The sequence below is a fragment of the Urocampus carinirostris genome, chromosome 18 (assembly GCF_059441175.1).
Source record: "Urocampus carinirostris isolate Australia breed hairy pipefish chromosome 18, RoL_Ucar_1.0, whole genome shotgun sequence".
Lineage (NCBI taxonomy): Eukaryota > Metazoa > Chordata > Actinopteri > Syngnathiformes > Syngnathidae > Urocampus > Urocampus carinirostris.
Genome location: NC_142366.1, coordinates 5,430,475 through 5,452,538, shown reverse-complemented (window position 1 = coordinate 5,452,538; position 22,064 = coordinate 5,430,475). Strand labels below are relative to the sequence as shown.

General features: G+C 37.7%; 1 protein-coding gene across 1 annotated transcript; it reads right to left on the bottom strand.

The window, feature by feature from the left end:
* Positions 1-11,364: 11,364 nt before the first annotated feature.
* Positions 11,365-21,076, bottom strand: LOC148348180 (carbonic anhydrase 1-like). The gene is made up of 7 exons (XM_088321905.1): positions 20,910-21,076; positions 18,682-18,879; positions 15,002-15,120; positions 14,445-14,537; positions 14,299-14,361; positions 14,056-14,211; positions 11,365-12,058 (listed from the first exon to the last, which is right to left on the bottom strand). Exons 1-7 carry the CDS (start codon positions 20,941-20,943, stop codon positions 11,939-11,941), a joined length of 783 nt encoding a protein of 260 aa, XP_088178031.1. The 5' UTR covers positions 20,944-21,076; the 3' UTR covers positions 11,365-11,938.
* Between the last annotated feature and the right edge of the window lie 988 nt (positions 21,077-22,064).

Sequence of the window (22,064 nt, the reverse complement as noted above, 5' to 3'; positions counted from 1 at the left end):
CATTCAAAATCAATGTTTTTTTTACTGAATGAAAGTATTTTGTGTCACGAGCACCACATATTTCACACTGTATCTTTAAAATAATTACTTGTGTAGGTAATTAAGATCAATGCACTCGTTATAATATATAGAAATATAACATGTTTAAACCATTTACCGTATCTTCAAGCAGAGTTTCAGTGGCAGACACTTTTACGTACTCATATTTTAGTATTTCGCAATTATTCCCTTCTTGGACTCCATCGTTGTTGTCACTGTTTTCACTAATTTTCTTTCTATGGGCAGAGAAGGGAAATAAAACAAACAAAATCCCAATAAAATGAGATGTGGTCCCTCTTAAACACAATTGGGATGCCGCTGATTGGCTGAACTGGAAGAAGAAATTGAACCAGGCATTATCACCATTTACTATGTAATTGACCCTTCTCTTTGTTTTCTTCTTCTTAGCATTATGTTGCCAGGGAAAAGGCCTACAACCCATTAGGGTAGTCCCTCAGCCGCTTGTACCCCCAGTTTCTGTGGCTTGCTAATTGGGTGCCGGTGGGGTCTTTACAGCCACTCTCCCCAATTGGCACACTCTAGGAAGGGAAAGGGCGTGCTTGATCCTGACAGTTTACTTTGACGGCTGAATTTAGTTTGGGGGCATTTCCTGTTTTCTGATTCAAGGACGCCGGAAAAGGTTTACGGACGAGAATTTGGCATTATCGCTGCAAATAAAAAAACTCATGTAGTGAGAGAGGGGAGGGGGTGATCTTTTTGCAGGATGGCGGCACGCAATGCAGAGTGCTGACAGATTTCGGTGCTGATGCGGGTGGTGATGTAAGGCCTTATATAATCTGAACTAAAAAAAAAAAAAAGGAAAAATTGTGGAGAGAACTCAGGCAAATCTGCATTTTAGATTTCACTCGCTTTTAATTATAATAAAGGCAAGCAATAAAAAATGGGAAGTCTTTCGAATAATCTTCTTTCCAAGTAGTTTTTTTTCATAGGTGTCTTATTTTGTTAATTTTAGGGAAACCATTGTTCTCTTTTTTATGTTTTTTAATTACTTAATTTTTACATGTTATTATTATTAATGTAGCAGAATAGAGAATAAATACTTAAATTAAGAAGGGAAATAACTGAAATTAAGTGGAGAATTACATTTATTTCATTTTGAATAAACAAGATCATATCATCAATAGCATTTTTTTCTCTCTTTTTTCACGGAGATGAAAAATATAGTTAAAAAAGAAATATCATTTTGGGAGGAAAATGATCTTATGTGGAATTTTTATAATTTGCTTCTCATTTTGTAAAATATTTTAAAAACTTTTTTAAAGTATTTTTTCTTAACTTTTACATGAAGGAATAAAAATAATATTTAAAAAAAGAAACCCTACATTATACGACATAACAAGTAAGCGTGATATTGAAGTATGTATCTATTTTTATTTTAGGAATTTCTTTTTAACCTTTTTGTTTCACTACAAATATGTTTCTAACATTCAGCAGTAAAATGCATTTACATAATAAAAAAGACTAGATACTGTCATGATTACTGATGTGACTCAGCTGTGCCCGCTCCTTTGTCGCCAACTGCCTCGGACTCTGATTGGCTCCCAATCAGTACTTGTACCCACTCCTGTCTGTCCCCTTTTGTCAGTAGGTCTGTGAACTTCAGTTAACACTAGGCAAGCCTTTTCGACCCTGACTCGCACTTGTCCCGTTTTTTGCTCCTGTCGGTCCCTTCGACACGTTTTTGATCCTGACCACGTCTACTCTCCCGTCCCGGCTTTTGACTTCTTTTTGTCCCCGACCACGTCTTCTCTCTTTTTCTGGCTTACGACTCGCTTCCAACCCCGACCACGTTTTTGCTCTCCGGTACCGGCTACTGACCCGTTTTACGTCCCCGACAACGCCATCGCTCGCCACGGAAGATCCACTTCCACTTCCCGCGTCCAGCAATCACCGGATCGTGGGCAACGCAATTGGGTCCTGTTTCCGTTCTGGTCCTGACAGATACACTAAACACATTTGCTATTTTCTTTTAAAAAAATATTTTTAGGATTTGTTTTTCTATTTGACTGAATGTAATTGTTAACATAAAATTCTTATTTTACTGATATTAAAAAAAAAACCTGACATAGCAAAATAATTGTGGAAACTATTATTCTATTTATTTTTTAATTGAAGAATTACTCACTTTTATTTAATTTTCTTTTTTTTTCTAAAATATTTGTAGTTATTATTTCTATATTTTTTACATTGTGAAATATACATATTATTCTATATGGAGTAAATTTTCTTTATCACTTGTTATGTTATTCAACTAAAACTAACTCTTAAAATAACTGATAAAATAAGAAAATTATTGTGTGAAATGAGAAAATATTTCCCCCAATGGAACAAGACTGTTTACTAAGAAATATGTTTACAGTATTCCAAAAGAATACAAAAATTTGGGCAGTTGGTGACTATCTTTTGAAAAATGAAGAGAACATACTCCGTCCTGCCACATGACTCCACCCATTCAAATTAAAATATTTTATTTCTTTTAATATTCAAGGCCTTTATTTCATTCGATTACTCGCTTTGACGTGATTCTCATGTAACAAGAGACGATAAGTTCACTTCCCCGATGGAGGTCAGGAAATTCCTAAATTCCTCCTTTGCAAACATCCACGACAAGGACAAGATGGCGTCGTCGATTGTCCAGGCCAGCCAAAATAAAATGTGAGTGATGGAGAGATAATCTCTTTGTCGCCCCTGACGACGGATGGAAGATAGTGTCAAAATGATCTTCACCCTTTACGTTTTTTGCAAGGAACATTTTTTTTGCGTATTTGGGCGCTTACGGCTAACGTCCAAATACTTATATACTTGCAATACAAATGTATTGAGTATCAACACTATCTTTTACAGGCAGTCGGGTATGCTACTCTAGATGTGTGAAGGCCCAAAAAAATGACTCAGCAGTTTTTCCAGAAAGACATTCCCCTCATCTCGGCTAGAATAATATGAGATATCAAAACCATATTTTACAGGCAATCAGGTAGGTTGCCCTGGATGCGAAAACTGCCCAAAAGGGTGATTAACCACATTTGGTTTAGCTGACTCTGCTATTTTTCCAGAAAGACATTCCATTCTCCCAGGTCAGAATGACATTGGATATCAACCGCATCTTTTAAGGACATCAGGTAGATTACCCCAGATGTATAAACTGCCCAAAAGGTGACACAGCACTTTTGGTTTTGCTGACTCGACGGCTTTCCAAGAAGGTAACCGACGCTGACCCTCTCACAATAGCGGGTTAACTGAAGTTTTAAAAAGTAAAATAATTATTACATTGATTTGCCCCCAATATACTTTACATGTCATGTCCTGCACGGTTGTCATGGCGCCCAGCTGGCCCCGCCCCTTGACACCGGCTGAGACGCATTGAACTGATTGCTTGTAGAGTACTTAAACGCTCCTTTTGGGACTGCCTGTTGCCAGACCATTGCTTTACCTTGTTGAAGACCTGTTCATGCCTGTTTGATCTGAGTAATACCTAGTTTGTAATTTTGATTGCCTTTAAACCTGTTTTGTTTTGTCTTTGGTCCGTTTGTGTGTTGGACAACTTTTATTTCCTAATTAAAGTGACAGATCGTCTACGCACATGAGTTCCGACTTCCTGCATCCCGGTCCGTTTCTTGACATTACATGACAGAATATCTTTGACAGAGTGTAGAAATTCAAAATTTTAAAAAAATTATATATATATATATACTGGACTGTCTCAGAAAATTAGAATATTGTGATAAAGTTCTTTATTTTCTGTAATGCAATTAAAAAAACAAAAATGTCATACATTCTGGATACATTACACATCAACTGAACTATTTCAAGCCTTTTATTGTTTGAATATTGCTGATTTTGGCTTACAGCTGAAAAAAACTCAAAAATACTATCTCAAAATATTAGAATACTTCCTCAGACCAAGTAAAAAAAAAAATTTTTATAACAGCAAAACTAAATCAAACATTTGAAAATGTCCATTGATGTACTCAGTACTTGGTTGGGAATCCTTTTGCACGGATTACTGCATCAATCCGGCGTGGCATGGAGGCAATCAGCCTGTGGCATTGCTGAGGTGTTATTGATGCCCAGGATGCTTCGATAGCGGCCTTCAGCTCATTTGCATTTGTAGGTCTGGTGTCTTTCATCTTCTTCTTAACTATACCCCACAAATTCTCGATGGGGTTCAGGTCAGGGGAATTAGCAGGCCAATCAAGGACAGTGATGCCATGGTCAGTGTACCAGTTACTGGTGGTTTTGGCTCTGTGGGCAGGTGCCAGATCATGCTGGAAAATGAAATCCTCATCTCCATAGAGCTTTTCAGCAGATGGAAGCATGTAGTGCTCTAAAATCTCTTGGTGCACAGTTGCATTTACTCTGGACTTGATGAAACACAGTGGACCAACACCAGCAGCTGACATGGCTCCCCAAACCATTGCTGACTGTGGGAACTTCACACTGGATTTCAAGCAACTTGGATTTTGCTCTTCTCCAGCCTTTCTCCAGACTCTGGCGCCTTGACTTCCAAATGAAATGCAAAACTTGCTTTCGTCTGAAAAGAGGACTTTGGACCACTCTGCAACTGTCCAGTGCTTCTTCTCCATAGCCCAAGTCAGACGCTTCTTCCGTTGTCTTGAGTTCAGAAGTGGCTTGACCATGGGAATACAGCTATTGTAGCCCATTTCCCGGACACGTCTGTGAACTGTGGCTTTTGATACCTGGACTCCAGCTTCAGCCCACTGTCTTTGAAGCTCCCTCAAATTCTGGAAGCGGCTCTTCTTCACAATTTTGTTAAGGCTGCGGTCATCTCTCTTGGTTGTGCAGCGTTTCCGGCCACATTTTTCCCTTCCAACAGACTTTTTGTGGATATGCTTTGAAACTGCACTCTGTGAACAGCCTGCTCTTTGAGAAATTTCTTTTTGTGTCTTACCCTCCTGATGGAGGGTATCATTGATGGTCCTCTAGACAGCAGTCAGATCAGCAGTGATTTAGTTTACTGAACCAAGCTGAGTGTTTTTAAAGCTCAGGAAACCCTCGCAAGGTGTTTCGATTTAATTAGATGATTCAGGTGATTAGTTGAATAGCCTACTTGTATACTTTTTCATGATATTCTAATATTTTGAGATAGGATTTTCGAGTTTTCTTAAGCTGTAAGCCAAATTCAGCAATATTAAAATAATAAAAGGCTTGAAATAGTTCAGTTGATGTGTAATGAATCCAGAATGTATGACATTTTTGTTTTTTTAATTGCATTACAGAAAAGAAAGAACTTTATCACAATATTCTAATTTTCTGAGACAGTCCAGTATATATATATATAGCATACCTGTCAACCTGTACGGTTTTGCCGTACAAAGTACGTTTTTTATGTATTTTAAGACGAGTACGACCTACAAGGAAATCTGTACGGAAAAACGCAAATTTGTCAATCGCATGCGTCTGCCCCCTGGGGATTTACCATCATGCTGCATTCAGAAAAAAAAGATATAGTGTACGATTATTTTGTATTTTGTACGGGAAAACACGACAGTTTTACGGGCATGGAGCAGTGGAGGTTGACAGGTATATATATATATATATATATATATATATATATATATATATATATATATATATATATATATATATATTCATATTGAGTACTTTTGTTGTGTTAACAAAATTAAAGAAAATTGACTTTTCACTTCCTGATAGTGTTAGGATCTTAGTGAGCTTCGCTAGTACAAATACTTATATTCTTAATTAATAATTTGAAATAATTGTAGTATCGTTATTTTTTGTCCTCATCTCTACACTACTGAAAACAAACCCAATATTCCTTCTAGACATATTTCCATTGACAGAACACAAAATTATCACTCTTGGAGGCGTCCCAATATTTTTAGCTCATTATGATGGCGGTAACGTGAGACTGGCTATCGGGTGTTTGTTGGCCCCTCTTCTCTCCCACGAGAAACGCGATCCATTCTTGCTTGGCAACCTGCGAGCAGGAAACGAAAATCTGACCCACTCTCAGACGCGATCATGCGTGGAAAATCGAGTGGATGTCAATGAGTGGGAGGCATTGATGGCACACACGATCCAAACATGTTAACGATTGCGCGGGGGGGGGGGGGGGGGGGGGGGGAGAGACTGTGCTGATAGTAGTCTTGTGCCGTTCGCGAACGAAAGAACTGTATGAGCCAGCTCTTTGAAGTGGTCGACAAGAGCTTGCTCCCCATCAATATGGGACAACTGACTTGTAAACTCTTTCACTCGCTCTGTCATTTTCTCTCCTTCAAACCATCCTTTTTTCTATCGCTCCCTCTAACTTTCTGTCTAGCTCTCATTCACCCCCTTCTCTCTCTCTTGCTCATTCTTGCTTTCGCTCTCATTCTTTTCTTCACTCGTGTCATCTTTTCTCGCTCTTTTTAGCTCTTTCTAACTTTCTCTCTCTCTCTCTCTCTTTCCCTTTCTCTCCCTCTTCTTCTCTCTTTCACTCTTGTTCTCCTCCCTCTAGATGTCTATCTCTCTTTCTCACCCTCCTTCACGTTCTCCTTTTTTTCTCTCTCTGTCTTTTTCTGTCTTTCTTTTGAACGCGCTCTTGACTGGCCAATATGAGTGGCATCATCTCTGTGTTGCCTTAGCATAAATAATTTGAGAGTTAAAACTAGGTAAAAGTTCACTGTATGTAAGGACCATATAGGCTATCATAATATAGTCGCATAATACATTTTCAAAATTTTATTGGTTTATAATACTTCATTATCACTGGTAATATGTCATCGGAAAACATTGAAAACAATTGGATGTACCGTTTGGGAGCGTAAAAGAGCTGTTTCCCTAAAAAGATACGGAATTCCCATCATTATCCTAATTTTTTTTTTTTAACGGAAGCTCGGGAGGGTCAAAACTAAATTTAATAAAAACGAGTGTAGAAAGACAGGTTGTTAAAATATATATATAGCAGCACGGCGGAGCAGTGGTTAGCGCTTGTGCGGCACAGTTCATGTCATGGGAACCTGTCGTGGGTTCAGCTCCAGACCGCCTGTGCGGAGTTTGTATGTTCTCCCCGTGCTTGCGTGGGTTTCCTCCGGGCACTCCGGTTTCCTCCCACGTTCCAAAAACATGCATTTCAGGTGAATTGGCCGGTCCAAATTGTGCTTAGGTGTGAATGAGCGGGTGACTTGTCTGTCCCTGTGTGCCCTGCGATTGGCTGGCAACCATTTTAGGGTGTCCCCTGCCCACTGCCCGGAGATGGCTGGGATGGGCTCCAGGCGCATACATGCGACCCTAATGAGGATAAGCGTTACGGCTAATGAGATAAGATGAGATATATATATATATATATATATATATATATATATATATATATATAATTTTAATAGTATCTATAGTTAATATTTAAAAAAGGTTTGTGATCATTAAACAAGCCACTGGGTCTGCGTGTGAAAATAATCAATACAATCCATGTAAACAGCTTCAATTCACGCATGACCAGTACCACTGCTTTGACATTGAATTCTCCTTGACAAAAAAACACATTTACCTCAGTTTGTTTGGGTCAAAAAATAAATATAAATGAATGGTGTTTATGTGGGTCACATAATAGCCCCTGGTGAGGTTGTCCAGCAGTCAAAACACATCAATGACAAAAAGGGGAACGCTTAAAAAACAAAATAAAAAAAGAAGTCTTGCATCAGAGAATAAAAAAACTCAGACCACAAATAAATATACGAATAAATCCATGAAAATATTTATTTTTATCACTTATAAATTATCTTAAGAGAATACCCCAAAAAATATATACACACGTTTAAAAAAAATAAAAAATCATGTTGGACATTTTAAGACTCACTCAATGCCAAAGATGTATTTTCTTGCGGGGATGGGAGTGGGGGCATATTACTATTTTATTATTCTTACTCGTGTGTGTGTGTGTTTATGTTTTTGGTTAATTATTCCTTCTTCATTCATAGTGATGAAATAATATTTTTTCAAATGATTTTGGGCATCTCAGGTATTGGTAGAATACATTTTGCTATGATAATTGGTTCAAAAACTGTTAAAATATAACAAATAGAAGCACTTTTCTTCTGAAAATAAGTGATTGGCAGTGGATGATTTAAGTATTTATCCTGATATTGAATACATTTTAAAAATAATTTTTCAAATGTTTCTTCTTGCAAAAAATTACCTAAAAACTTTCTACTTCTTAAAAAAAGCCAAACTATAAGATATAGGGCATTGCAGGTAATTTGACTTTTTGTGTCACAGACCAGAAACGGACACAGGACCCAATAGCGCTGGTTTTCCATGTTTTTATTAATAAAGAGGGAGAGCAGGGCTTGCTTCCACGATCCGATGGTTGACGGACAAGAGGAGCAGGAGATGTGGAAGTGGCACTTCTGTGTCTAGCGAGGAGGATCGGAGACAGGCGGGAATTACAAGTCGGTGGCCGGGACTGGAGAGCAAAGGCGGTGTCAAATTCGGAAACGAGGTCGGCAACAGGAGGCAGGCAGCTAACAGGGTAAAACAGGTCAGGTAACAGGCAGGCAGAACGGGGGGAAGTCAGGTCCGGAAACAGGTTGGCAACGAAGATCAGGCAGAGAAAAGCAGGGCAGAAAAAGAGTCGGACGTAAAGGCTTACTGAGCTGGTGGCAACAGTTCGCATAACGATCTGACGGCTTCCTCTTGGAAGCCGGGGGTTTAAAAAGAGAGCATCAGCCAATCAGCTGTCCAGGCTGTTGGCGCCAATTAAGCAGCCGCAGGTGCACTCAATCGGTAATCATGACATTTTGCTTAAGAAATATTCAGAAATAAAATCATAAATTGTAAATATAGCCTTTTAAAAAAAAATCTATTTTTATCTGCTGATTGAACAAAAAACGTCACATTTTTAATATAATTTGCCTCAATTTTGTAAAGGAATTATTTTAAGTGCTGTGATCATTACAGTTTGAACCTTTTAAAAGCTGAAAACCAAAGTGATTTAGCCGGTTAACGTGTGCAACTTCTGTCAGCCAAAAAATTCTCTACTGACTTACGAGACGAGTCGACACCAAGGCTTCAGATGTCATGTCTCGCGCTTCACGTGTCTCCTTTTACAGGAGATAAAGAATCCAACAGCTCAAAGTTCAAGAAAGAAAATAAAACAACCCACGAGTAACAGCTAGAAAGTTAGCATGACTTTGCTTAAGCTACATTAGCAAATCAAATATTAGTTAAAAAAACCAACAAAATATACCTAAACTTTATAATATGTTATCCTAGTATTAATCATCGACTTTAAATGTTTTTAATGGTTAATAAGGTGACTACGAAGACATTTTGTGAACTTTTAGCTAGGCTAAGTTAGCTCCTGTGCTATGTCTTAGTTAAGAGTTTCTTTAAAAGGAAACAATTGCATCAATGTGATTATTCGAACACAGTAGTGTCAAGCTCATATTGGCTCAGGGGCCACATGGTATAAAAAAAGTATTTTGAACCAGAATAATAGATCAAAGAGAAAGAGAGACCAAAAGGGAGAGAAAATAGAGAGAGAGAAAGGAAGGGAAAAAATAAGATAAAGAGATAGAAAGGGTGAAAGACAAAGAAATTGAAAAGAGAGAAAGAAAGGGAGAACGATAAATAATAACAGAAAAAGAGAGAGAGGAAGAAAGACACATTGAAAGGGAATACAAAAGAAAGGGAAAGAGAAAGAAAGAAAAAAAGAAAAAGTAAGAAATGAAGAGGAGAAAAAGAGAAAAAGATTAGAAAAGAGAAGTGAAAAAGAAAAAGAGAGTGAGAAAGAAAGGAAGAAAAAAAGAAAAAGATACAAAGAAAGAAAGACAGAAAAGAAAGAAAAAGTTACAAAGAGAGAGGAAGAGAAAGATGAGGAACATAGAGACTGAAAAGTCAGAGAAAAAAATAGAGGCTGAGAAAAATAAAAAGAGAGAAAGAAATGGAGAGGGTGGAAGAGAAAGAGAGCATGAAGGAGAAAAGAAAAAAGAGAAAGAAAACAGAAAAAAAAGACGGGAAGAATTACACAGCGAGAGAGAAAGAAAGGGTGAAAGAAAAACGAGAGAGAAAGAGAGAGGGTTCGGGTAGCACGTACTACAAACTGAGCCTTTTAAATTGTTCCGAGCACACTATACACAAAACTATACACAAATCAGAGAGGCTAACTTAGCTTGAATACCAATTCCTGGGTTAGCCGATGATATTTGGGGTCCTCATGATCCCTGCATTTTTTGGAGCTTTCTCTTCTCCAACTCAGGAGATACAAATAAGCTAATTAACTAGCATCTTCTTGTGCTAAGACGGAGGTTATTTTAGGTTTAACATCAAATTAGAGGTTTTGAAGGATTGGCAGTGTTAGGTTAGCATGTTTTTCGCATTCCATACACAAAGTCCAGAGGCTAACTTAGCTTGAATACTTACGGAATTCCTCAGTTTTCCCTTCTCCAACTCAGGCTGCATCAACTAGCTAATTACTTACTGACCTAAATTTCTACTGCTGTAAAAAATGTTACCGCTAATTACAATTGATTACTAAAACTTTCGTTAGCCACCAAACTGCTAACCTAAACAAATTTCTTTAATATTAAAAAAAGCGTAAATAATGATGGGCTAGCTTGGTTTCAAAGCTACCCAAAACCTTCTCTCTGTTTTCTGTACATATATATCGTAATATATATTGTAATTTGTAAGAAAAAACATAATAACCTATTCAAATTATTGTAAAGATAATTTTAAGATTAAAAATACAATAAATTATTTAGAATAAAGCCAACTAGTTATAATCAAGAAATTAATATTTAGAAAAAACATGTCTAGAAAAAGGTCTAGTTTTTATTCTTCCAATTTATTTTAGGTACTTAAAAAAAAAAAAAACACAAAAATACATTTTTTTTTAAATACAATATTTATAACTTTAAAAAACATTAATTTATGTATTCGAATTTCTTTTTACATTTCATATCTATTTTTCAATTTTAAAATAATTTTAAAGCTAATAAAAAATACAATAAAGAATTTATTTTTTATTTGCTCGACTAATTATAATTTAAATAATAAATAAATTTAAAAACGTATTTTTTATGAAATCATATTTATTTTTCTTTCACTCAATTGTTTTTTAAGGTACTTTCTTAAAAATAAATAAAAATACAACATTTAAAAAAAAGAAAAGAAAATATTTAGAATAGAAAACAACAATTTATTCATTTAAATTTCTATCTTTCATTTTATAGCTATTTCTTATTTTTCAAATTATTTGTAAGATACATCCTAAAATATAATGGAAAAAAATAGATGCCCCCCTAATATTGTAATAAAATATTATTTAAAACAACACAATTCTAGTTAATTTTACGGGATTTTATTCAACTTCTTATACAGCAAATAGAAGAACAATATCACATAAGGACGGGGCCACTGGCATAATTTCAGAATGGTAGAAATAATGATAATAAGGCATCTAATATGTAATTAAAAAACACTCGAAATACAATCTTTCTAGAGTACATTGTTTTTGAGATATACAGCAGCAAAAAAAAATGCTATTAAAAGATTAGAACATAAAAATAATTTTGGCAGCTTTTCTTCAGAAAAATCTAAATTGCACACATTTTGGACATGTAACATTTTTTTGCATATGTTTTTAAAACATGTTTGACACAAGCTTCTGCATAAAACAAATGAAACAAATTTAAAACAAACTTAATGCATAAAACAAATTTAATGCCAAAGCTAGCTTATTAGCTAGCCGTCCTATCTTCGATGGCGGCGGTTGCTTGTTCTTCTGGCCACTGGGGGCGCTGTGGCTAAGTGCTCCACGGGAAAACAACGTGGTTTTAAGTTGGGCGGATGTTAAAATTTGATTTTTTTTTTTTATTTGTGAGTTTACAGGTGTGGTCGGGGAGGGAACTGGTTGACTTCACTTGTAGAAGGCTCGCACTTGGCGGCCCTTCAGAGGCTGCGGCGGCCGATAGTTGTCCACCATACAGCATTCGGGTTCACCCTCGGCCGAGAACAGCAGACTGCGGAATTTTTCCATCTGCCGTGAGGAGAAGCAATCAACATCGTTGTGCTAGTTTCAATTAGCAAGTCAATGATATTTACATTTTTCTGTTAGCATTGAGCTAGCAGACTTTGGGTTGATGCAACGTTTGGGTTTTGAAAATGACAGTCTCTAATAATTTACAAAGGTTTTAGTAGAGATGGTGTTTGGATTTTGAACTAGCTGACATTGGGTCGATATTTTTGGGGGGTTCTTATAGCTGCAGCAGCGAGCGATAGACTGCAGCCAAGTTACTAACATCAGTGGCTAGAAAAGGAAACAGTAGAAAAAGAGGGGAATATGCTTAAATGAAGAGACTCTGCGACATCACATGCTGTGGAAGGTGAGTAACACTAGAGAACAAAAGAGAAGTAACTAACAATAACGAAAGAGGCTAACCACAAATAGCCTGTAGTAAAATGGCTAACTGCAGTGGCTAGATAAAGAAACCATAAAAAATGTCTTAGATGACTGAATAAAGAAACTCAGTGACTTTTGCTTGCAAGACCTTCCCTGGAAAGCGAGTGACACAGAAGGATGAATCAGGCACAGCTAACATGAACAATAGTGGTTAGCAGCCGGCTAGAATGCAGCCAAGAGGCTAATACAAGTGGCTAGAGAAGAAAATAGTGAAAAAAGTCAGATGCCTCAAAAAAGAAACTCAGCGACATTTGCTCATATGACTGGCTGTGGGGGGTCAAATGACACTTAAGGACAAAGCAGGGACAGCTAATGATGACAATAGTGGTTGGCAACCAGCAAGAATGCAGCCAAGTGGTTAATATCAACGGCTAGAGAAGGAAACATTGAAAAAAGGAACCAAGGAACTCAGCCACATTGCTTGCAAGGCCGGCAGTAGACGGCAAGTAACACTGAAAGACAAAGCAGAGTTAGCTAACAATATAAATATAGTTAGTACCCACCTAGAATGCAGTCAAGTGGCCAATACCAGTGGCCAGAGAAGGAAACAGTGACTAAAGTTAAATATAAGTGCCTGAATTAAACTCAGTGACATTTGCTTGCACGACGAGCTGTGGAAGGCGAGGGCCACTGAAGGGCAAAGCAGGGGTGGCTAACAATACAACAGTGTTTAGCAGCCAGCTAAAATGAGGCCAAGTGACTAACACCAATGGCCAAAGAAAGAATCCGTGGAACAAAGTCGAAGATGCCTAAATTAAGGAACTCATCGACGCTTGCTTGCATGGCCATCTATGGAGATGAGTGACACTGAACGACAAAAAAGGGGCAGCTAAATAGACCAATAACAGTTAGAAGCCATCTTAAATGCAGTCAAGTGGCTAGTACAAGTGGCTACAAAAAGGAAACAGTGAAAAAAGGTAAAGACATCTGAAATTTGGAACTCAGTGACGTTTGATTGTAGGACTGGCTGTGAGTAGTGAGTGAGACGGAAGGACAAAGCAGTGACTAACAATAACAGTCGTGGCTAGCTGTGAGCCATAACCTGTGGTCAATTACCTAACATCCGTGGTTAGAGAAGGAAACAGTGAAAAAAAAGTCAAGGATGCCTGAATTATCAACATCAGTGATGTTTGCTTGCATGGCTGACTGTGAAAGGCGAGTAACACAGAAGGACAAAGCAGTGGCAGCAATCAATAACAATAATAGTTAGCAGCCAGCTATTACGCAGCCAATGGCTAGAGAAGGAATAAGTGGAAAAAGATCGTGGAAGATGCCTGAATGGTGAAACTGGGCCTCAACTGTGTGTTGTGTGTGGCTTTCAAGTGCTAAAAGCACCACAACAACAAGCTAGCTTAGCATAACTGCCATTCAGGCTTTCGTAGTAGCAAGATAGCTGCCAAACTGTCATGTTCATGAAATAGTATATGTGTTCTTGCTTATTATTTGAATCAATAGTGTTTGATTGAAACAAATATAGAATTTAACAAGAGTAAGGGTTGCCACATCATGCTCACTGGCCCTTTAAATGATGAGAGTGTAGTAACTACTCAACAGAGAAGCGATTGTGTCGCTACCTGAGCCGAGCTAACGCTAATGGGGTCCTTGCACACGATCCAGGTGACGCTCTCTAGCAGGGGGGGCGTGGTCAGGGAGCCCTCGTACGTCCAGTAGTCAAGGCAGGCCGGAAGAAGGCTGCTCGGGTCAAAACCCTTAAACGGGGTCTGCTTGCCCTGATTCAACAAAAACAAAAAAAAAACCTTATTAACTTATCTTGTTGATAACGTGCATGGGCAAAAGCTGTCGCCGAGGAATCATACCTTGGTCTTGATGGCACCGAAAGCATCCAGTACCTTTTGCAGGCTGGCGTTTTCGTCTCCGATCTAAACGAAAATATATATCGTTATTATTTATTTAGTGTGTATATTTATACGTTTATTTATTGATACAGGTTTAGAGTACAAACCTGCAGAAACACGCCCACCACAGCGAGCCCGTCGGGTTTGCTAGCAGCCTCACCGAAGTTGGGGTATTTGGTGTTCCAGTGAACCAGATGCAGCTGAAAAAAAGGCAAAATTAATCTAGATTAACTCCAACATTGGAGTGAGAGAAATGAAAATTAATCAAGTTAATCTACAGCCATATATTTAAAAAATAATGTGGATTGATTTTGAAATTGGAGTGCGATTATTCATGATTAATCATGTTAATATACAGCCATATATGAATGTTTATACTATGAGAGCAGCTGCAAATTAATACAGTATACATTAACTCCAACATTGTAATGATTATAAATGGGATTAATCATAATAAAAATGTATGTATGTATGTATGTATAGCAGCAAAAACTAAATTAACTCCAGAATTTGAGTGACATTAATCAAGATTAATCATGTTAATATATAACCATAAATATATTTGAACACTATGTTTGCAGCTGCCCCACCCCTCAAAAAAAAACTCAATTAGCTCGAGAATTGTAGTGCGATTAATCACGATTAATTGATGACATTATCTTACCTCAGCGGGGTACTTAATTCCACTCACGGTGTGCTCAGAGCCCTTCTCGTCGCAGGACCCCCAGTGGAAGTGGAACTGCTTTAGCCGATAAACCCCCGAAACCGGACCGCCAGTCAGGACTAAGAGAAAGAAAATACACTTAAGTCAAGATTTGGCACACCAGGAGAGGTCTATAGCTTCTCTTTTGCTCGTCAGCACTAATAGCCGTATCTATACAAATCAGGCCTACAGCTCAAGTGCCACAGATCAGGTGCTATTTAGCTTTAGCATTGAGCTACTACTTGAGTGAAACTGTACCATATGTATTTTTTTTATTATTTTGGTTTTATATTTGTGTGTATGATATACATATACAGTATGAAGTATTTATTAGCCTGATGCTTGAAGTTTAAAAGTGCCAGATGCTATTTAGGGTTTGCATTAACCTATATGAGTGAAACTGTACTGTATAAATGGTTTGTTTTGCATTCTTTGGTTTCATATTAGTTTTTTTGATGTATACAGTACTGTATATAGAACTTGTCAGCCTGATGCTTGAAGTATGCAATTGTCAAATGCTATTTAGCATTAGCGTTAACCTAGTTATCACTACCATCCTCCAATCGTCCGTAGCATGTCCAGAATTTCTGTTTAAGTATGTTAGTTTTGCATGATCACATTAGCTAAGCACCTAGCGTCCTCCAAATGTCCCTGGCATGTCCAGATTTTTTTTTCTGACAGAACACGGTAGTTTCGCTTGATCACATTAGTTTAGCACCTACCATCCTCCAATAATCCCAAGCATGTCCAGATTTTTTTTTCCTGTTTTAGCATGCTAGTTTTGCTTGATCACATTAGCTAAGCACCAAGCATCCTCCAAATCTCCCAAGCATGTCCAGATTTTTTTTCTGACTGAGCACAGTAGTTTCGCTAGATCACATTAGCTCAGGACCTAGCATCCTCCAATTGTCCCTTGCATGTCCAGAATTTGTTATTTCTATTTAAGCACGCTAGTTTTGCTTGATCACATTAACTTAGCACTAAGCATCCTCCAAATATCCCTGCATGTCCAGATTTATTTTCTGACTAAGCACGCTAGTTTTGCAAGATCACATTATCTCAGCGCCTAGCATCCCTCAAATCTTTCCTGTAATGTCCCGAAATGCGATGACAGCTTGCAAATCGGAATAATTTGAAGTCCATTTAAAAGAAGCAACACAGCACAAAAAGCACATAGATTATGAATGAATAATAATGTATTTTAGGGCGGGGGATTTATGTGTGTCATAACTTGTCATTTTGATATTTTTGGGTGTGCGTGACTAAAAGTCACAACAGTCACATTCTTCTTTTGTTTGCATTTGTATAACGACGCGGCTGCAAGGCCGCAGTCGATTACGTAATTTTAATCTCAACTGCCGAGCAAACGTTTAATCTGGATTAGCCAGGATTTTAGAATGCAGACACAAGTGGCGTGTTTGTATTTGGACCACAAAAAAGGACAAAAAAAATCATATATGGAATTTATTTAGATGAGAGGTTGGCCCCATTGGCTTCAAAATTTTGGCCAATGTGCTGCTCCTGGAGACACATGTAATCTTTTTTCATTTATGAAGAAATAGACATGCATGTTATATTTCTTTATTTTATTTTTTAAATAGATATGTTTCATCAATTTGGGTTTGAAACACTCACAATTAAAACAAACGTTTTAGGAGCCTGTTTTAAGACACACCTCAGGAAATGGTGCCCCCATGACCCTACTGGTTAAGTAATCAAACCAACCAAGTATTTATGTGATTGTATTTTATTTTAGAACTTTTTTAGTATTTCTTCAGTTGGATTTTTATAAAATTTTATAGTATTACAGTAGTTTTATCACAGTAATCGTTTTGTAGTATTTCTGCAGTTGGATTTTTGTAGTATTACTATTTTAGTATTTTCATAGTAGTATTTTGTATGATTTCTATAATACATCTTTGTAGTATATCTGTAGTATATTGTAGTACGTTTGTCGTAATCTTTCTGTTGTAGTAATTTTGTATTATAGTATTCCTGTAGATGTATATTTACACTATTTCTGTATAAGTATATTTAAAGTATTTCCATAGTAGATTTTTGTAATATACTTGTGGTATTTGGTAGTATTTCTGCCGTAATATTTTCATAGTCATATTTCGCATTACAAAATTACTGTAGTGGTAGGTTTGTGGTATTTCTGTGAAAGTATTTTTGTAGTATTTCTTTTGTATTTTTTTTCTTTTCAGAAGGAAAGCAAATCCATAAACAGTTAGGACCCTGTTTTTAAAGAATAAATTTGATACAGTTGCCTCATGTAGTCTTTTTCATCTAGTTTTGTCGTAATTTTGTAGTATTTTGTAAGTATTACTGTAGAAGCATTTCTATAGTACTTTTTTCTTTTCAGAATGAAAGCAAAATAATATATTAGGTCCCTGTTTTTGAACACTAAATTTGTTATAGTTCCCGCCTGTGGCCCACGGGCCGTAGTTTGCCTTCCACTGATTTAGAGGTTAACATTTCAGATATCTTTTAAAATTATTTTAATTTTTACCTTTTTTGGTGTAAGTCATGAAAATTACTTTTATTATTTTTTGGGGGAAAAAGGAAGCCAAACACCCACAAAACACACACACACATGCACACAACCCCCATCACCCAAACAACCCCCCCCCCCTCCTCCCGGGGGTGTCCAATGGACCCTCCAGTAATGAATGAGCTCTTTTTGTGCACACATATACAATGAAAGCCTACAGCTTCTTTTTCTGCTTGTATCTTACTTTGAGCCGCGGGACACATTTGGTAGGGGAAAGGTATGTGTGTGTGTGTGTGGGGGGGGTGTCGTTGGAGAGAGACATTATGCTCATCACTGCAGTTTTTTTATTAGCATAGCATGAAAACAGTGAAAGTAAGAAAATGCCGTTTTCAAATAAGTCCAAACGCCAACCCCAACAAGATGAAAAAGAAGAATTTATTTAAGAAATGCATGTACTCTACTTGCACATGCAACAAGATGAGTTTTACAGAGGCAAAAGCTAGAAGATGGTGTCAGTGAGTAAAAAGGTTACAAATTCTGTACAGCACCTATAAATGGACAGTGTATTTTTTGACTACTAGATGGCAAAGTTTTATGTAGTGCTATTGAAAATTAGTACTAAAAAGAACAAGTAATAATTAAAAATACAAAGACAATATTGAAAGCCACAGTTGTTGCAATTCAAACTGTACAATGTAATACTCAAATCTTCGTAACAAAATTGTGTTTACACAGTGATTCAGGACTTAGTATCAGTATTGTGTGACTCTACACACTGAAAAAACAATGGCAATCCGATGATGAAAGTGCTGTATCTGAATCTGATCAGGAGGCTTCTCCAGCTATCGGTAATGATTGAAACCAGTAATAGCTGTTTCATGTGGAGGAGCAAACCCCTACCCCCCAAAAAAACGCCTGGAGAAGGATAGGCGCTGCCAGGCTGTACCTGCCCAAGAAACACCACAGAAAGTGGTGCCCCGATTACCCTGGGGGTTAAGGGATCTGTGAACCTTATTGTTGGAGTTTTATAATTATATATATATATATATATATATATCATTGTCAACAATGTCCTCTTCCTTGTAATCTAATTATAATAATAACAAATGTCAAATGTAATAATAGAAAGAAAAATCTCTCTGCTCACCAGAGTTGTCCCCATCGTCCAGGAAGGACACCTGGAAGGAATGTCCATTATTGAGGATGTCCAAGCAAGTATTTGGGTCGTACTTGAGCTTGAGTGGCTTGAGCGCCCCGTCGTGTGACGCCAAACCCGGATTGATGTCGATGGGGGACTGGCGAGGACCCTCCGCGATAGGGAAACTGCTCACCCACTTGTCCGGACCTGCAAGGGGAGAGATATACATATTCATGTCAACCACAGCCAATTGCCCCCCCTCATTAAAACCTCCCCTCAGTAAAACTCACAAACACAACGCAGCCCCTATTTAACTCGAAGAGAGACGGACTTATATAGAATCAAAGCAAAGATCATTTGTGTAAAATGAAATGAAATTAAATGATCTGCATTTATATAGCGCTTTTCAAGTCAATGACTTCCCAAAGCGCTTTACATTGTGCTTCACATTTTCCAATAGTGGCCGTGATCTGTGCAGCCATGTAAGGCGCTAACCTGCTTATTGGGGGTATTTAGGGTTCAGTGTCTTACCCAAGGACACTTCGACATGTAACACGGACAAGCCGGGATTCGAACTGGGATCCCTTAATCCTAAAACGATCGCTCTACCTTCTGAGCTACTGCCGCCCCAACAAGTCTATTTACCAAGTAAACAACACAAATAATTCTTTCAGCATATTTCCTAATTCTTAACTGTCATGATTACTGATGTGACCCAGCTGTGCCCGCTCATTTGGCGCCAGCTGCCGTGGGTTCTGATTGGCTCCCTGTCAGTATTTGAACCCGGTCCTGTCTGTCCCCTTTTGTCAGTCCGTCTGAAAACCTCAGTGAACACTAGGCAAGCCTTTTTCGACTCTGACTCCCACCTGTCCCGTTTTTTTGGTCCCGTCTGTCTCTGAATTTGACACGTTTTGATCCTGACCACGTCTGCTCTCCCGTCCTGGCTTATGACCTCTTTTTGTCTCTGACTTCGTCTACTCTCCCGTTCTGGCTTCCGACTCGCTTCCAACCCGGACCACGCCTTGCTCTCCCAGTCCTGGCTACCGACCCCTTTTTTCCGTCCACTCCCTACGGAACCTCCACTTCCGCGTTCGGAGTGCCATCTGAGTACAAGAGCAGCTTGCTTACCGCGTCCAGCGAACACCGGATCATGGGCGCAGCCCTTTCTCTTTCCTCTAATAAAACTTGTGAGAAACGTAACGCAATTGGGTTCTGTTTCTGTTCTGGTCCTGACACTTTACTATAGAAATATATACAAAAACTATTTCTGGAGAAATACTACAAAAATCCTACTACGAAAATAGAACAAAGAATACTACAAAAACTATCGCAGAAATACTACAAAAATCATTCTATAAAAATACAACTAGAGTCAGACGTCAAAAGTTATATAGACAAACTTCAAAAATCCTACGACAAAAATCTTACAGCAGTAATGGTACAAGAATACAACAAGAATGCTACGAAAATACTACTGCAGAAATACTACTAAAATGTTACTAAAATACTAGAAAAATCACAGTACAATAATAATACAAAAATACTAGACATACTAAAAAAATCCTACTACAAAATTGCTACTACAGAAACACTGCATAAATCCTCAAAAATACTACAGAATACTACAAAATTCTTACCATATGAATACGACAAAATCACAAGAGCAGAAATACTAAAATAATACGTTAACATCTGCATTATAATTGATTGCACTTTGTTAAGCGATAACAAATATTTACAAAACACAACGCGGCACCTATCTACCCACAGCAGAACGGACTACCGGTACGTGGAATAAAACCAAAGATAATTTGCCTGTATGATTTGATTTACCGAATAAACAACACAAAAAAAATCAGCAGCATATTTTAATAATACATTTGATTTTGATGTGCCTTTCAGGACACCCAAGGTCGCTGAACACAGAATAAAGGACAGGTGTCAATAATAAAAATAGATAGATGGAAAAAAAAGTGGGGGGGCGGGAGATTTTTTTGTTGTCGAAAACTGTTATACAGCGTGCACAATTTGAAATGGTCAAAAACACGGATTAAATGAAATTGGATACATTGGCAGGTATGCATACACATCAGAATCAATTGGAATTATTATGAGTTCGGATATTTATTTCAATGGTTGAAATTGCGCACATTTTACGCACGCTCCATCTTGCGTTAATGCGCAAATGATGAAGTCCATTCACAATGAATCGGAACTGGGATGAAAAAGGACCTCACCGTTATTGGCAGCGTAGCCCCAAGCGTGAGCCATGTTCCGATTGGATCACTTCTGATTCTTCTGAATCCTGCAAAAAAGCGCGCTGATTCCCAGCCGACACTTGACAGCTGCACGGAGCTTTATATATATAAATACGAACCGACCCCCCCTTTCCGAACACTCCCTTACTCTTTCTCCTCCAGACGTGCAGCAAAACCTTCTCACCTCCCCCCTCCCTTTTCTCTAATCTAACGGTGCTATCCGAGCACAAAGAAAACGTATCGGTCCAGGTTCGAATCCCATAACCCCAAAACACTCTCGTAACCGCCAAGCCATCCTTGGCTCCATTCAGAAATCACTCCAAAAAGTCGGATTTAATCGCTGTTTTGCAGATTTCGCCTCTCAAAAGGCAAAAACGACACCAGTAGGAATAAAAATAATTCAGCAAATGGGTCAAGTCAAAGTAGAACCGAACACAACACGCTTAAAGTCCAAATTCAGGTAGTTTACGTGGTCCAAAAATGTGACCTTCAATCCAGAATGTAGCATGGCGGATTATTGTTTAGGTTTGCAAAGCAATGTACAGTTCAAGGTCTCGAGATTTTGTGGCGCTGCGTCGCCTCCTGCAGGCGAACGATAGAATTAGTATGAGAATTAGAATTGTATTTATTGTCATTGATGTCAACTTTGGGAAACGTTGTACGCAACGAGATCAGACAAGACACTCCAGGGTAAAACATATAATATAAAGACTTCGACGACAAAAAAAGATAGACTATCTCAATGAACAGGCAGGAAAAAATATTTACAACATAGTGCTTAGAAAAACTGGCCCAAGTTATTATAATAACACAATGAAGAATAGTGCAATGAGAAAAGGAGCATGTATATATATATATATATATATATATATATATATATATATATATATATATATATATATATATATATATATATATATATATATATATATATATATATATATATATATAACTTAATTTGGCAACAACAAAAAGAGAGATAAACCCAAAATTGTCACAAGATATGTTTTCACAGTTTTGTGTGCTTGTTTAGGGGGGTGATGGCCATGGCCCAGGCTGATGTTAACCTCTGGAAGCTGTAAACCGGACATTCTGTTATTACCCATATTTCATGTTGTTTCTGTTGATGCCCTT

Coding starts and splice junctions, on each gene's coding strand:
- LOC148348180 (XM_088321905.1), bottom strand. CDS start 20,943: ATGGCTCACGCTTGGGGCTACGCTGCCAATAACG. Junction 14,362..14,444: donor TGGTGGGCGTGTTTCTGCAG/GTTTGTACTCTA, acceptor ATTTTCGTTTAG/ATCGGAGACGAAAACGCCAG. Junction 14,212..14,298: donor TCGGTGCCATCAAGACCAAG/GTATGATTCCTC, acceptor TTGTTGAATCAG/GGCAAGCAGACCCCGTTTAA.